Here is a 16604-nt window from a genome sequence, read left to right on the forward strand (position 1 = left end):
CCAAGAGCTTTTATATTACAGTTAAATATTGTACCACCTTAGATATTTTTCCATCTATTTGCACAAAGCTAGATGAAAAATGTTAACAAAGACATAAAAATCATATGTTAAACCAGGAATAGTACTGAACAGAAATGATATACTGCATCATCTTTTATTTTTTTCTGAGATTTATTTCTGTGGAGAAGATTCAACCCAAGAATATGATGGGTAATACAGGTATACCAAAATTTCAAGCACCTTTGATTATGAAGCTAAAACTTCTTTTATACTCTGGCTGGAAAAAAAGGACTCCATGTTCAGATAAATTACCTGAGGTAGAAAAATAAATACCAACCATAGAGATGAGACATGTTCATTGCATGTATTAGATTGGGCATTCTCCTAGTGAGGACTGGCCCATCATTTCAGTCCCTTTCCCTTCTGATTTCTAGTACACTTTAACCTAAGGGTAGTTAGGAAACTATGGGTAGGATGGCAGGGAATTACTGCAGCTCTGCCTTTTCCCATAATGGGAGGGCGGAGTTTCCTAATCTGAGATCCATGGAACCCCCAAGGGTCCCAGGTAGGCTTTGTGTACAAGGTGTGGCATAGGTGGTGGTGTGCTGCTGGGAAGTGCGTCCATATCTTTCATCACATTCTCAGAGGGGTCCATGATCTTCCAACTGCCAAGAACCACATGCAACAGCTTCCTCTCTTAACTGCTACATAAGAGTTAATGGGTAGTAAGCACTTATGTGTGAGGACTATTTTAAGAACTTGGTTGCAAATTATTAGGGAGGATTTCAAATGTGTAAAAAGTAAGGAGAACAGTAAGATGCTCCTCCCGGGATTTAGCATCCAGTTTCAACAATCTTCAATGTTTTGCTAATTGTTTTTAGCCATTGAAATTCATGGCCTGAAGTCATTGTCCTAATTACCTCAGGGGAGGGTGTTGTTACTACTCCTATTACAGATGGGGATATGGAAGCTTGTCTTGGCTCAGCCACTTGCTGGTGGTTGTACTGCTAAGAAGTGGTTGAGTGGGGAGTTGGGACTTGAACCTGGGGCTGGCCCCCTCTGCAGGCCCTCCCAGGTATACTACTAGGTGTCTCCTTTCTTGAGTGGCTGTCTCTCTTGGAGAATCTTCTGTCCATGCTCTGTGTTCCTACTCCTGAGTGCTGAGCCTACTTTTCCTGGACACATTTTTATTTAGGAAGAAGCTGCCATTTACAGAGATTTATAGATCCTCAGCTTTACATGTGGTTTTATTGTATTTTTTAAAAAAGTATTCTGCTTGCTTTTATTCTAATAAGGACTCTCCGAGAGAGGTATTTATATTCCCATTTTATAGGTAAGGAAGCCTCAGATGTTAGCCACTTGACCAAAGTTATACCTAATAAGTGATGGACTTGGCACTAGAATCCAGACATTCAGTGTTCTCACCTGTCCAGCACAGACAGTTACGCAACATGACATTTTAAAAGAAAAAAAATATGTAGAATATATTTTCTAGAAGAGAGTTTATATTCACCCAGTTGGTTAATGGTGGCTAAAATTGGCCACCTAGCTAGAAATGTAGTTATTTCAGCCAAGGGGAGAGTCTGAGGCATAACAAGTGAGCATCTTGCCTGCCCTTGGGGCATGGTGGTGTTCTGATCAAATTCTCAATCCCCACTGTGGGCTCTTGATTCTCAGCACCAGCTGGGCCCTTGGGCATCACAGTGCGTGCTCTCATGGCTTTGTGAACCTTTTAATAGGGGAAGGAGAGACTTCTTGGGACTTGTGGATTTTAGGGCTTTCTGTCACCCCCTTAGCCTGATCTGTTCTCTGGAACCAGGAGTACCATCAGCTGTCCTCAACTAGAAGGTACTGTGGCTCGCTGTCATCTTGTTAAGGCAAGCAACCAGGTAAGTGACATGCCAACATTCAGAAGACACTCTTGTCCTTCAGGAGGTGACTGGCTCAGTTTAATCTGCGTCATCTGACCGCGTCATTCAACTATATTATCTTTACGCACAGAGATGAGGGAACAGGAACAATTCTGCTCCACATGGAGGTCGATAGGGAAGAAAACTATCAGGAAAATACCAGAAGCCAGAGCATTGTTGAAAAACTGACCTACCCTTAAATATATAGTAAATGATTAATTTGCACTTTCAGTATATTATAAAACCAAATTACTGCTTGTATATAACCCAATGATGGCTTGGCTAAGTGGTTGATTAGAAGTCATCTAATCTAATAATAATCTAGTAATACTCTAAAAACAATACATATACCTATGTATATCTATAGGTCTAGGAAAGCTCTATGGGATATACACCCACCTGTTACTTGAGGTTTTTTGGGAGGGGCAGATTTTGGATGCTTTCCTCTTTCTACTTCACACTCACTTTTTAATAGAGCATGTACTATTTCCTGTCATCAGAAAAACCAAAAATATGAATCACAGATTAGGAGGTGAGATTTCACTTCTCCCTGGAGCTCACATGGGCGTGGGTTGCCATCAGAATCCACTGGGGAGTGTTTCAAGGCGAGCTATCTGTCTCCCTCTTCCTCCTTGATCCTCAGCACAGGCACTCCTTGCTGCAGTAGCTCAGGGCATGGCCAGCCCGTTAACCTTTGTGCGACTGCATTCTCTAAGCGCCAGCATGGAGAAGCCTCACCTGCTCTAGACCCCAGTGCATCGTTTCATTTGTGTAGTCACTGGAGACTTGGACAGCTTCCTGGGCCTCGGGGCCACCTTCTGTCCATCTCTGAAAGGGGCTCACTAGAGACCTTGCCAGGGAAGGTGACGATGCTGGAAAGACCAGAGGACCAAATCATCCTCCTCTCGGACATGCCTCTGGGAAGGGACATCAGAGTAGTCTAGGGAGAAGCAAAATTTGTCTTCCTTTAGGGGAGAGAACAGTTCGTGGAATTAAGCACTTCTGTTTGTACTCTCAGGAGGGAAAGAGTGTTGGATGTGACTTCCTGAGGTTTAAGGACACTTCTGGAAAATTAGGATGGATTGAACCAGGACATTTCTGAAGACAGGATACTTGAGGGATGCCCCAAACCAACAGGGACGAGTCTGGGAGACCCACGTGTCCCCAGCTTCCGAGTCTAAGGAGAGTTGGAATAGACAGGTTACTTAGCTGCCCCGTACCTCAGTTCCCTCATATGGAAAAGTAGGGTGATAATGATCATTGTGATGATTACATCCATGGATGTAATCCATGTAATCCACACATGTGTCAGCATCTACTAAATGTCAGCTGTTACTTCCATGAAGTCTGGTGGGGGTCATTTGGGCCTGCAGTGGGGACACGAGACCGTGGAAGAGGAAACGTTGGTGTTGCAATCACTCCTTCCATGCTCTTGGCCATGGAGTGGCTGACGTGGTGCCTCTGCCAGCCTCACGCTGTGAAGCAAGGGCTCTGAGCTCCTGTGGCCTGGAGGAAGCTCACTCTGCTGCAGGAGATGCTGGCATTAGGTGCCTTCATGAGAAATTGGGGGGCAATGGGGGGCATCCTGACCCTTTGTGACATATCTCATGCATGCCCTTGGCACTGCTCAGTGGCTGGTTTCCTGATGAACCATGATGAAAGCAATCTTAACTAAGACTGGTCCTAATTCTTGCCAGTGTTCAAACCCAGGATAGATGGTGTGGTCAGGATGAGCTTTCGACATAGTTAATAAGACTGAAAAGGACGACTTCAAGTTTACTGGGAAATGAGGAAGGAGGGAAGTAAAGGCAAGAGCTCTATATTGGGGTGGACTCCTGGAGCCCAGGGTGTTTGGTGGCTCTGAGTGTCCAGCCCTGTGAGGATCCTCTGTTGAGGCATTAGGGCATGTGGTGGTGGGTGGTCTGCCAAGGTGAAGGGGCTAGCCACCTGGTCATCTAGCTTGTCATCTTCCAGCTATCACTGGATGTAGGTGAGGCTGATCTAAAAGAGGTCCCAGAGGTGAGACCTGGGGGGCCCTTGACCACTAGCTCAGTGGGGACAGAGGCCTGGGAGTTTTTGTGTCCTTCCTCTACTTATGAAGAAACCAGTCATTGGATTTAGGGATTACCCCCAATCCAGGATAATTTCATCTTGGGATCCTTAACTAATTACTTCTACAAAGACCCTTTTGTCCAAAAAAGGTCACCTTCTAGTTTTGGAGTAGTCCTGACTTTTTTCACTATTTAACCTACTACATCCTGGTTGCCAGAGAGACGGCAAGGACCGTGAAGTAGAGTTCTCATGGTAGACGAATTGTCATGGGTAGAGCAGGTGATTTCCACCAGCTGTTTCCTTAGGAGACAGATAATATTGGGGTGAATGGGCTGGCCCAGCCAAACCAGATGCGAGCCCATTGCACATTGTGTGGCACCATTATCTTAGAAGTGCTGCAGCTTCCGTGGGGCTCATGGTCTCAAGCACATGTTTTTGAAAGTGGGTTCCACTGAGAGAAGTCTGAGTAGGAGAACCTGAAGAGCTGCCTTGCAGGTGATGCCACATAACTGTGACTTCTTTGTCAGTGATATTCACACACCCCAGTGGACTTTGGAGTCCATATACTCACTGGTGGATTTGTGTGGTTGACCCATTCACAACAGGGGTTTACACTGTAATAGCACATGCTAATTTAGTTTTGGGAGTTTGGGGTTATTATTATTATTTTTTTTGCAATATCCTATTGTGTCCTGGTAACACTTGTTTGTGTCACTGAGAGCAGCGGAACACGGCGGAGCACAAGAATTGTCCATCTAGATCTTCACAAAAGGGTGGATTGTGGTGGGCCCTGACCTGGCCTCCTGCAGGCTCAATGACTTGTAGGACATGGGACATGGAGTACGCAGCTAACTGTATTGTAGTCTCTTCATGGCAATGCTTAGGGTCTTGTCCGCTGATGTGGCCCCAAACCGCATAGTACAAAGTGGTGAATTCTGGGCCCCAGGCCTCCCTGACATGGTGGATTACTCCACGAAGGCTGCACTGACTGATAAATTTTGGACCTGCCTCTTTGAGCACATGGGAAAGTCACGGGGGGGTTTTGCTCGTGTACATGTGACCGTATCTCAGGAATATCTTTTGCACGTTTGCTATCTCAGTAGATAGACTGAATTCATGCTTTCAATTCTAGTCAGTCTCCATACCCTGGCCAGACCCTAGCGCCCCAGATCTTGCCCAGACCAATCTCCATGCCTAGGGGGATGGAATAAGCTATTTGACTTAAGCCAGTCTGCCAGTCTGGAGGTGAGGCAGGGAAGGTGGAGTCAGTCTCAACCACAGAGCTGAGCGGTGGAGGTGTAGTCTGTAAAGACGTTTGGAATTTTGTACCTTGAATAAAGAGCAGTAACGCTGGAGGAGGAAATAGCAGATGACGCATTCATGGATTGATATTTTCCAGATTGTATGTGCACTTAAGATGGCCCGGCCAGATACTTGCTGACTCCAGTGTTTTCATTTCTTTATGACCCTTTTTCCTCATAATGGGGAGTAAAATTTTATTTTGTTTTTCCTAGGACTGGGAGCAATTCTAGGTAGCTCTGCTTCATGGGTAGAGATGCTGCATTTTTATTATTCAACCAATAACGGAGCCATGCTCTGTTGTAGACACCGCATACAAAGATAGGGAAGTCTGCATTGCTTAAGGTAACACTAGCTGCTGTAACAAAGAGACCCCAAACTTCAGAATTTTAATATATTAGTGATTTTGTAGTAGTTCAAGTTGGTGGGCAACTCTGCTGCGTGTGGTCACTCAGGGACTTCAGTGGACAATGGCTCTGCAGTTCTCACTATGTGGCTTTCAGGGTCACCCTAATTCTTGGCACTTCCACCAAGCAAGAAGGGGAGAGAATAGGGTGGGAGTGGGGGAACAAGTGGCATGCATCACTTCTGCTCACATGCCTTTCTTCTGGAAAGTTCCTGTCTGCCCTCTTAGGATGTGTTCAGTTTAATGGGGAAGAACAGCATGTGAGCCACAGGCAGAGGAAGAGTTGGTCTTAAGCAATCATTTTCCTACCTCACATCCTACACTGTACAATTCCAAATTGCCCCGACATTAAGAATTGGTCAAAGGAAAAAAGCTTTCAGATGGAAGGAAGCACATGCCTCATTTTACATGTTTTTTTTAAATAAATTTATTTTTTATTGGTGTTCAATTTACCAACATACAGAATAACACCCAGTGCTCATTCTGTCAAGTAACCCCCTCAGTGCCCGTCACACATTCACCCCCACCCCCCGCCCTCCTCCCCTTCTACCACCCCTATTCGTTTCCCAGAGTTAGGAGTCTTTATGTTCTGTCTCCCTTTCTGATATTTCCCACACATTTCTTCTCCCTTCCCTTATATTCCCTTTCACTATTATTTATATTCCTCAAATGAATGAGAACATGTAATGTTTGTCCTTCTCCGATTGACTTCACTCAGCATGATACCCTCTAGTTCCATCCACGTCGAAGCAAATGGTGGGTATTTGTCGTTTCTAATGGCTGAGTAATATTCCATTGTATACATAAACCACATATTCTTTATCCATTCATCTTTCGATGGACACCGAGGCTCCTTCCACAGTTTGGCTATTGTGGACATTGCTGCTATAAACATTGGGGTGCAGGTGTCCCGGCGTTTCAGTGCATCTGCATCTTTGGGGTAAATCCCCAGCAGTGCAATTGCTGGGTCGTAGGGGAGGTCTATTTTTAACTCTTTGAGGAACCTCCACACAGTTTTCCAGAGTGGCTGCACCAGTTCACATTCCCACCAACAGTGCAAGAGGGTTCCCTTTTCTCCACATCCTCTCCAACATTTGTGGTTTCCTGCCTTGTTAATTTTCCCCATTCTCACTGGTGTGAGGTGGTATCTCATTGTGGTTTTGATTTGTATTTCCCTGATGGCCAGTGATGTGGAGCATTTTCTCATGTGCTTGTTGGCCATGTCTATGTCTTCTTTGGTGACATTTCTGTTCATGTCTTTTGCCCATTTCATGATTGGATTGTTTGTTTCTTTGGTGTTGAGTTTAATAAGTTCTTTATAGATCTTGGAAACTAGCCCTTTATCTGATACGTCATTTGCAAATATCTTCTCCCATTCTGTAGGTTGTCTTTTAGTTTTGTTGACTGTATCCTTTGCTGTGCAAAAGCTTCTTATCTTGATGAAGTCTCAATAGTTCATTTTTGCTTTCGTTTCTTTTGCCTTCGTGGATGTATCTTGCAAGAAGTTGCTGTGGCCGAGTTCAAAAAGGGTGTGGCCTGTGTTCTCCTCTAGGGTTTTGATGGACTCTTGTCTCACATTTAGATCTTTCATCCATTTTGAGTTTATCTTTGTGTATGGTGAAAGAGAATGGTCTAGTTTCATTCTTCTGCACGTGGATGTCCAATTTTCCCGCACCATTTATTGAAGAGACTGTCAGTCTTCCAATGGATAGTCTTTCCTCCTTTATCGAATATTAGTTGACCATAAAGTTGAGGGTCCACTTCTGGGTTCTCTATTCTGTTCCATTGATCTATGTGTCTGTTTTTGTGCCAGTACCACACTGTCTTGATGACCACAGCTTTGTAGTACAACCTGAAATCTGGCATTGTGATGCCCGCAGATATGGTTTTCTTTTTTAAAATTCCCCTGGCTATTCAGGATCTTTTCTGATTCCACACAAATCTTAAAATAATTTGTTCTAGCTCTCTGAAGAAAGTCCATGGTATTTTGATAGGGATTGCATTAAACGTATTTTACATGTTTTTAAAATTTAAAATTTTTTATTCCCCCCCTTATATCTGTTTCCTGTAAGTTCTCCTCTCCTTTCCTTCTTCCTCTCCCTCTCCTTCTTTTTCTTTCTTTTTTTGAGAATCTTAAGCAGACTCCATGCCCAGTGCAAATTGGCCTGACACAGGGCTCAATCTCATGACTCTGAGATCATCATCTGAGCCAAAGTCGATAGTTGGATGCTTCACCGACTCAACTGCCCAGGCACCTCCCTGAGTAAGCTCTTTGTTGTTAATAGTGATGCTCTTAAGTTTTATTTACCTCATTGTATCTCCTGGTCACTCTTAGTCTTTATCCCTTGGAAAGAACAAATAAATCCAAACCTTTACTGAAGACTTACAGTGTTCCAGGTTTGTATCCCTATTCCCTTCTCAATTAATCACCACAACACACCTGTGAAGGAGTATTATTATTTTTATCTTACAGTGATGGACATTGAGGCTCAGAGAACCCAGGAAACATTGTTAAGATCAGGTACCGGTAGGGGTAGAGCTGGTGTTCACTAGGGCCACACTAGCTGCTGAACAAGGACAGCTCTACATTTCAGGGCTTACCATGTAGACATTCGTTTCTTACTCAAGTGGCGACCCAGTTAGGGGCTCCTAGTTGGTGGATGGCTTTTGTCCTCAAGTACTTCCCTGTGGTTCCACTCTTTTTTAGCACCTTGGATCACTCCACATCCAGTTAGCTTCTACTCAGACTAATGTCCTTTCATTATTCCAGAATCCGATCTCTACCTAGGACCGTAGTGTGCCATAGATGGACTTGCATGTGGTCATTTTTATATTTTATGAAATATATGCCTTGAAACACTATGCTATTAATTACATTTTAAAAACAAAATTTGTAAAACTTAATGTAGGTTTTTGCCACTTAATTTTTTCCCTCAACAAAACAAAACAGGGAAGCAATGCAGTTTTCAGGCTCTCAAGTATTAGCCTTATATATTCCTTTAGCTTCTTTGTAGTAAAACTGCATTTCCTGATAATGTCTGTTTTTTTGCTTTGTTCCCCTTCTTGTTTCTGACCTTCAGAGTTGGCTTCTGTGGGTATTTTGACAGATGCCTGGCTCACACAGGCTCCTGTGGTGAATGGAGATTCCTTAGCTCCCCTGTGTTACCGCTCAGACTATTAACAGGTCCTTAAATGGATGCACCAAGCCTCAGCTCTCAAGTCACCACTGGACTCTTCAAGTGTGTCAGCCACAGCTGGTGATGCTTCTAGCATTTCCTAAAGCTCTCAGAACCTTGTTCCACATTTAGCTGCTTCTCATGAAAGCCCTAGATTGGTTAAGAAAAAACAAAAACAAAACTTCTAATGAGTTCTGGGATCAAGACAATGAAAAGAAATGATTCTTTCTTGGTGAGCCACTTTGGGTTCCAAGGTGAGGGAACTGAGTTTATTTTTATTTTTTATTTTTTTTGGAACTGAGTTTAATAACCATGAAGGGTGAGCAGTGAGAGGGTGGGAGGCAGAGGTAGACCCACCACACATGAGCGACTCCCTGCTGATTGGCTCTATCTCAGGACCAGGTTGTCATCATACTTCTCCGATACCTCCTCTCCAAGACCAACACGGACAGCCACTTGCTTCCAAGAAATACACCATTTGTCCCTGGATGCTGATGAAGCTTGGCTGCTGGATGAGCAGGTGGCTGCCGGGCTTTCTGCAGCGCTGGAGGGACGCCGGGACGCATGGCTAGCCCTTGCACATCTAACTCATGACCCCCGTCCACCGGCCCCATCAGAGGGAGACGCCAGTGTGGCCAGGGCTTCACCTTTCCCAAAATGGAAGATTGGACCTGGGGTGTGACTCTACCCCTCTCACCTGGCTTGGTCTGCGAGTGTACCCTACACCCACCGAGAGCCTGGGTGCTCCTGCCTGGGGAGAGCGTGGCCGGGCGCTGTCGCTCCAGGGCCTGAGGTTTGAAGCAGGTCTCCTGGGAAGGCTTACCTTCCTGGGGATTCCAGGAGCCGAACTCCTGGGTGGCTGAGATGTGAACAGAAGACATTTGATAACATGGATGTGAGTGGGAAGCAACACTTAGCTTCTCAGCTTTGCTTTCTGCTTCTGGTTCTATAGAATAGGTGTTAAATCATGGTAATTACTGAATTTCCTCTAAGATATGACTGATGGCAAAATACACGATCAATTTAATAAAGGTATTTGCATGTGTGTATGTGTGAGGAGGAGAATGAAATACCATTTAAAATGTACAATTTGATGTCAAAACATTCCAAACTCAGAAATGATAGAATGTGATGGAATGGCAGGATGTTTTAGCTCAAGGAAATACGTTAGACGATTTCCTGCTCCGGACTAGAGCAAGACCTGCTCCTTGGGTGGCTGGGGAGGCCCTTTTTCTTGCAGGTTAGTGATCCCTTTTCTGGCAGTGGTTTTGCAATTACAGGAGCCAGCCGAAGCCAGCGGCTCTAGCACCGGGGCTTCCACAGGGCAATTTGTGGCGGTGATTTCTTGCTGTCGCCTGTCCTGCCGCCCATCTAGCTAGCGCTGAACCCACCGTGAGCCAGCGGGCCCCTAGGGAGGGAATTTGTGGAAAGATAGATTCCTCTGTCCCTGCCTACATTTGAATGCTATTGTGGAAACTGAATAGAATACAGATCGCCCCCAAACTGAATTCTGTGTACTTGCTCTGCTAAATAGAAAATTGCATCTCATACGCGGTTCCTAGACAGGGCTCTGAGAACTTGCTTATGGTTTTTAATGTTCTTGGTCGTTCAGGCATATGAAACCCGCTTGCCCCGATCGCCTCCCGACCGCGGGCTATTTGGTTGGGAGGACGTTTGCGCTGCCTGCTGCCAATCCGCTCCCGGCCCCAGCCCAGATCCTCAGAGATGCCGCAGTTCCCGCTGCGTCGCATCCTGAGTTGGAACTGCTCCGGCGAGGGATGCGGTCTCGCCTTTACAGGAGTGTTAAGCTATTGCATGAGGGCAGCGGGAACTGCTGGCATCAAAACCTCGCAAGATCCTTCCTGTGTGGCCTCAGTTTGGGAAGGAGACCCCTTGTCTCCCTTATTCCACGTGGGGCATGTGGATGTTAACAAGCTCTGATCAGCGTTTGAGCGCCATTGTCTCCTTGATGTAATTCCTCTCTAGGCCCTTTGTCTCTGTCGCCTCTAGCCCCGGGACAGGCTGTGGCCGGGTGGGGGTGGGGGTGGGGGAGCCTGGAGAGGCTGTTGTGCCATCATAGCTGCGGGGAGTCCCGTTCAGCCTGCGGGCTGCACAATTCACCAAATGAAAATGTAGGGACATAGCATTCCATCCAGGAGCAGTGCCAGGTGCTGGCAGAGTGGGGGGCTCCAGGCATTGGATTACTGGGGGATCATCAGGAAGACCAGAAATGGTTCCCCCACTGGTTGGACAGCACATTCATTCTCACCATCAGTGCTTTGGTCCTTTGAGGCTGCAACCCTTTATTTTCACAAGTCCTAAGTAAATAAAATTCCATGACACAGACATGTGTAGGGGAGGGCATAAACTGAGTGTCAAAGAAATTAAAACATGATCTAGATTTTGTCCTGAGATGGCATTGCCAAGAGGAGTCTTTGTGTCCTGAGACATCTGACAATCTCCCTCAGGGGAGGGCCTGGGCGTGGGGCCTGAGCTGTGTGACTGGCAGGGGACAGAGCCCAAATAAGAGGCCCTACCCTTTGATTTTCTCGCTGGGTCTCGTGGTTGAGTTGTCAACACTCAATGCCTTCTGCTTAGGGTGGCTTTCCCTGGGGGTGCTATGTTAGGGAATTAGAGGGGGCATTTTGTGTTGTGAGGGGGAGGGGCTCTGCTAGCATCAGGTGACTGTGGTCTAGGAGCACTTAGCATCCTGCAGTGGGTGAGGCAGTACTGCCCACTGAAGGATTGCTGGGTCCGGTCAGACTTTCAGATGTCACCTGGGACATTCACATAGTGAAAATATTCTAACTCTGTTTTCTATATGCACAGGTGTGATATGCCCTGTATACTCTCCAGGAAGGCAGCCACCAGGTAAATCATTTTGCTTGTAACTTTACAGGGAGTTACCACCTCTGTCCACCTGCCTCTGTGGCTATTATGTCCTTGAAGACTCTAAGGACGGCAAGCATTGATTCCTGCATTCCGTCCTCTAGGGTTGTGTTCTTTCAGCATTTCTGTCTTGAAACATACATACATTTATCACAAATTTATTTTCTCCCTTTTATCACCTTTAGGGCATTGTGTTGATTGATTGATTATTTATTTATTTATTTATTTATTTATTTATAATATTTATTTATTTATGATAGTCACACACACAGAGAGAGAGAGAGGCAGAAACATAGGCAGAGGGAGAAGCAGGCTCCATGCACCAGGAGCCCAACGTGGGATTCGATCCCGGGTCTCCAGGATCGCACCCTGGGCCAAAGGCAGGCGCTAAACTGCTGCGCCACCCAGGGATCCTTGTGTTGATTATTTAAAAAATTGTTTGTGTTAGGTTACACACACATACACACATTTTAGCCATCTTTTTTTTTTTTTTTTTTTTTAGATTTTATTTATTCATGAGAGACAGAGAGAGGGAGAGAGGCAGAGACACAGGCAAAGGGAGAGACAGGCTCCATGCAGGGAGCCTGACATGGGTCTTGATCCCGGGTGTCCAGGATCATGCCCTGGGCTGAAGGCGGCGCTAATCCGTTGAGCCACCTGGGCTGCCCACATTTTAGCCATCTTAACCATTTTATTTTTATGTATTTATTTTTAAACTTTTAAAAAAGATTTTATTTATTCATTCATGAGAGACACAGAGAGAGGCAGAGACAAAGGCAGAGGGAGAAGCAGGCTCCAGGAGGGAGCCTGATGTGGAACTCGATCCTGGGTCTCCAGGATCACACCCTGAGCTAAAGGCAGACACTCAACCGCTGAGCCACCCAGGCTCACCCACTGCAGCAAGACTGTACATTATGCTGTTTTCACAAGCATAGCTGTCATCTGTCACCATACAATATTATAATACCATTGGCTCTATTCCCTATGCTGTACCTTTTATTCCCATGACTTACTCATTCCATAGCTGGAAAGCTGTATCTCCCACTTCCCTTTGTCTCCTCCCCTCTGGCAATCAATCAGTTCTGTGCATTTATGGGTCTGTTTCTGTTTTTTTATTTGTTTGTTATGTTTTTTAGATTCCACATACAAATGAAATTATATGTTATGTCTGTAGGTTCATCCATGTTGTTGCAAATGGCAAGATCTCATCTTTTTTATGCCTAAATAATAGTCCACAGTGTGTGTGTGTGTGTGTGTGTGTGTGTATATATCTATCTATCTTCTTTACCCATTTGTCTATCAATGAACACTTGGGTTGCTTTCATGTCTTCGCTATTATAAATAATGCTGCAGTAAACATAGGGATAGATATCTTTTTGATTTAGTGTTTTTGTTTTCTTTGGGTAAATTCCCAGTGGGGAATTACTGGATCATATGGTATTTCGGTTTTTAATTTTTTGAGGAACCTCCATGCTGTTCTCCACAGTGGCTGCACCAAATTTACATTCCCACCAATATGCACAAGTGTTCCCTTTTCTCCACATCCTTGTTAACACTTGTTATTTCTTATATTTCTGATACTGGCTATTCTGACTAGTATGAGGTAAGATCTCATTGTGATTTTGATTTGCATTTCCCTGTTGATTAATGATGTTGAACATTTTTTCATGTGCCTCTTGGCCCATCTGTATTCTTCTTTATCAACATATTATTTTAGCAACCTCTCCTTTTTTCTCTCTAGCAATGCTCTGCTTTTCCCATACCTGACCCCTAGAACCAGCTTTATCCAGTGCAGCCTCCATGGTTTTCTCTTGTTCTTTGTGAAATTGTTTTTTTTTTTTTAGTATATATATGTATTTTTTCCCTTTGCAGTAATTAGTAATACTCTTTCTATTAAGTAGGAGAATAGAACAGCTGTTTTTTTAAAAATATTTTATTTATTTATTCATGAGAGACACAGAAAGAGAGGCAGAGACACAGGTAGAGGGAGAAGCAGGCTCCATACAGGTCACACCCTGGGCCGAAGGTGGTGCTAAACCTCTGAGCCACCTGAGCTGCCCAGAACAGCTGTTTTGGCATTGAGCATGTGAACACTGTATACAATGAGTGTTAACGAGTAATATTTCCATGACTGAGCTAGAGTGCATTTCCTGGTGGATGATCTTAGAGCTACAACAGAATAAATCTGGACCCCTTGAAACCGCAATTGGGGTTTTGGGGCTTTTACCTGTTGTTGCCTTGTTAGCCATATAAGTTATGACAACAACACCAACACAAAGCTTTCTGAAAATGTCTAAAGTAATGTCATCATTTGGCGAGTTAAAAAGGCAGAGCACTGTTGGGTCACCTGGTTGGCTCAGTCAGTGGAGCTTGTGGCTCTTGTTCTTGGAGTTGTGGGCTTGAGCCCCATTTTGAGTGTGGAGATTACTTAAAAAAAACTTTTTTAAAAAAAAGTAGAGCATTGTGGATGAGGATGAGAAGTGACAGGACTTCTGTTCTATGGACAGACAGAAGCAAGCCTGCTTGACCTGTTTGTCCCAGGATCTCCATCCTGGGGTGCACTCAGGGAAGCCCTTATGCATTAGCCCTGGGCCCATTCTGAAGTTTTCTCTTCTCCCTTTGGAGGTCTCCTCTGCACTCAAACATGGAAAGCTATTTCAGGAAACCGACCTGGGCACTGAGTAGCTGATATTTTCTTAATAACCTTCAGTATAGGCCCCTAAAAGAAATCTTTCTTTAATGTGCCAGGGACCAAAAATATATATAAAAGAAAATCATTACAGTATTTCACTTGAGATTGTGCAGATAACGACAAGTTCCTTTTTTTAAAAAATTTTTTACTAGTATTTATGGCTGTTCAATTAAACTGCCACCAAACAACAGTGAACCTACCACGATTTCCTAGTGTGCTATATTGGGGTTTGTAGCTTACCATATGTTTGAAGTATGACATAATCCTTATGGAGCACATTCAATTTGTTGCTTCCCAACTTCAATGGAAGCAGTTAAGTCTGTCTCCTTTTAGACAAATTGTTAATGAAAAGGTAGCTGAACAATCATTTTCTTGTAATATGCAATTCCATCTCCTTAAATACAGGAGCCTGACAGACCCATTCAGCAGTTAGTACTTTCTCTATACAACTGAACTCTATCTGACCCTCTGAAACTAACAATTGGAGCAAAAAGAGAGAAAGAGGGGGACAGGCAGCTAAAAATAAATACTTACCTGTAATACGTATAATCCTAAAAATTGAATGGCCAGTATATTTTACTTTATTGTTTTCAGATAATGTATGAGTAATTGCCTTCTGCTGCCAAGTTCATTTTTATTGATTTTAAAGTATTTCATGATTTTGGTGCAATGTTTGGAAAATGGTGGGACTGTCTGAAAGATTCAGAATTTAGAGTCATGAGCTTTCCTCTCTTTTAGCAGTGAGTCAGCAGCAGTGAGTGTGCTGCTGATGGCACAGATGCACCATGGCTCCCTTTTCCCTAGAGAGCAAGGGAGGCGGAAACAAGGACTGGCCATTTGTCTGAGCAAGCATATGTTTTTATTTTATTTTATAACTGACTTTACTTTTTAACAATTTCCCCAAGAATTTCTTAAATAGAATGTAATAAAAAGACAGCTTATATCTCCTTTTTAGATACAAATACAATACTCTAGCAGTGTCTGTAGGGCATAGTGCAGAACAATAATGGCTGGTGTTTATTGAGTGTTCACTCTGTGCCATCCTATAGCCAGATTATCTGTGTACCTCACTACTGGAGCATGGATGGGCTATGATGATCACCTCCATTTGATAGATGTAGAAATGTGGGTCAGAGAGGTTAACTAACTTGCCTAAAATCACCCGGTAATTTTGTGATAGAGCCAAATTATCACTCCGGCAGGCAAACTCTGGAGTAGAGATTCTTAACTCCTACACGATGCTGCATGTCAGCTGAAGATTGCTTTTTATAGTAAAGCCTCATCAATTCAGGCTAATTTGGGGATTTGAGGGAGAAGCCATCTGAATGACAGGATGTTTGAAAAAAAATGCAATCTCATACCTCCAAAGAGATGGTGGATAGAATAAATTAAATGAGGGTTTTAAAATTAGGGAAGCAATCTTGAAGATCTCATTTTACAATAAAGGAAAATGTCTGGTCTTTAAAGTAATAAAGTATTTTAGGGGTGCTGTGTGGCTCAGTCAGTTAAGGTCCGACACTTGGTTTCAGCTCAGGTCATGATCTCAGGGTGGTGAGATCGAGCCCTGTGTTGGGCTCCCCACTCAACATGGAGTCTGCTTGAGATTCTTTCTTGCTCTGCCCATTTCCCTGCTTGTGCACTCTCTCTCAAATAAATAAATAAATAAATAAATAAATAACTCTTTAAAAAATATTTTAAGGTCTTGCATTCAGGATTCTAATCCCCATTTTTTCACAGTACAAATATAAACTATTTACCAGTTGATTGAACAGACATCTGCAGTGCACTCCATAGCCATGCCTTGGGAAGGTGGCAACTTTGAGAGTGTAGATTCCAAGCTCAGGGCTGGGTTCACAGACTTATTCCCTTGCTTGATAGTTCTCCTGCTTTAGTCAACTTCATCAATAACACTGACTTTCATTGACTCTACCTCCTGGCATTCCTTAAGATATCTAACTTGGCCTCCCTCTTTGGGATCTCAGCGTTGGCTTTCTCTGGCAAAGCCACTACTCCAGGGTTGTGTTCTCTCCATGGGATCCATGCTGATTCTGCCTACCTACAGCCTCATCTGCCTCAACTTGACCTTGGGACCTCTCCAACGGATGTTCAAAATCATGTTGAAAATAAAAATTATTCCGACCCCCCAATTCTGTTTTTTCTCTTACATTCTCAAATTTTAA

The 16604-nt window shown here is 44.0% G+C and overlaps 1 protein-coding gene across 1 annotated transcript in view; it reads left to right on the forward strand.

The window, feature by feature from the left end:
* ATPSCKMT (ATP synthase c subunit lysine N-methyltransferase) overlaps positions 1-16604 on the forward strand; it is a 178377-nt gene that overhangs the window by 63112 nt on the left and 98661 nt on the right. The window contains exon 5 of the mRNA XM_072807345.1: positions 11673-11714. Coding sequence (XP_072663446.1) covers positions 11673-11678 — 6 coding nt within the window. The 3' untranslated portion in view covers positions 11679-11714. The remainder of the gene's footprint in view (positions 1-11672; positions 11715-16604) is intronic.

The sequence above is a fragment of the Canis lupus genome, chromosome 31 (genome assembly GCF_048164855.1).
Source record: "Canis lupus baileyi chromosome 31, mCanLup2.hap1, whole genome shotgun sequence".
Lineage (NCBI taxonomy): Eukaryota > Metazoa > Chordata > Mammalia > Carnivora > Canidae > Canis > Canis lupus.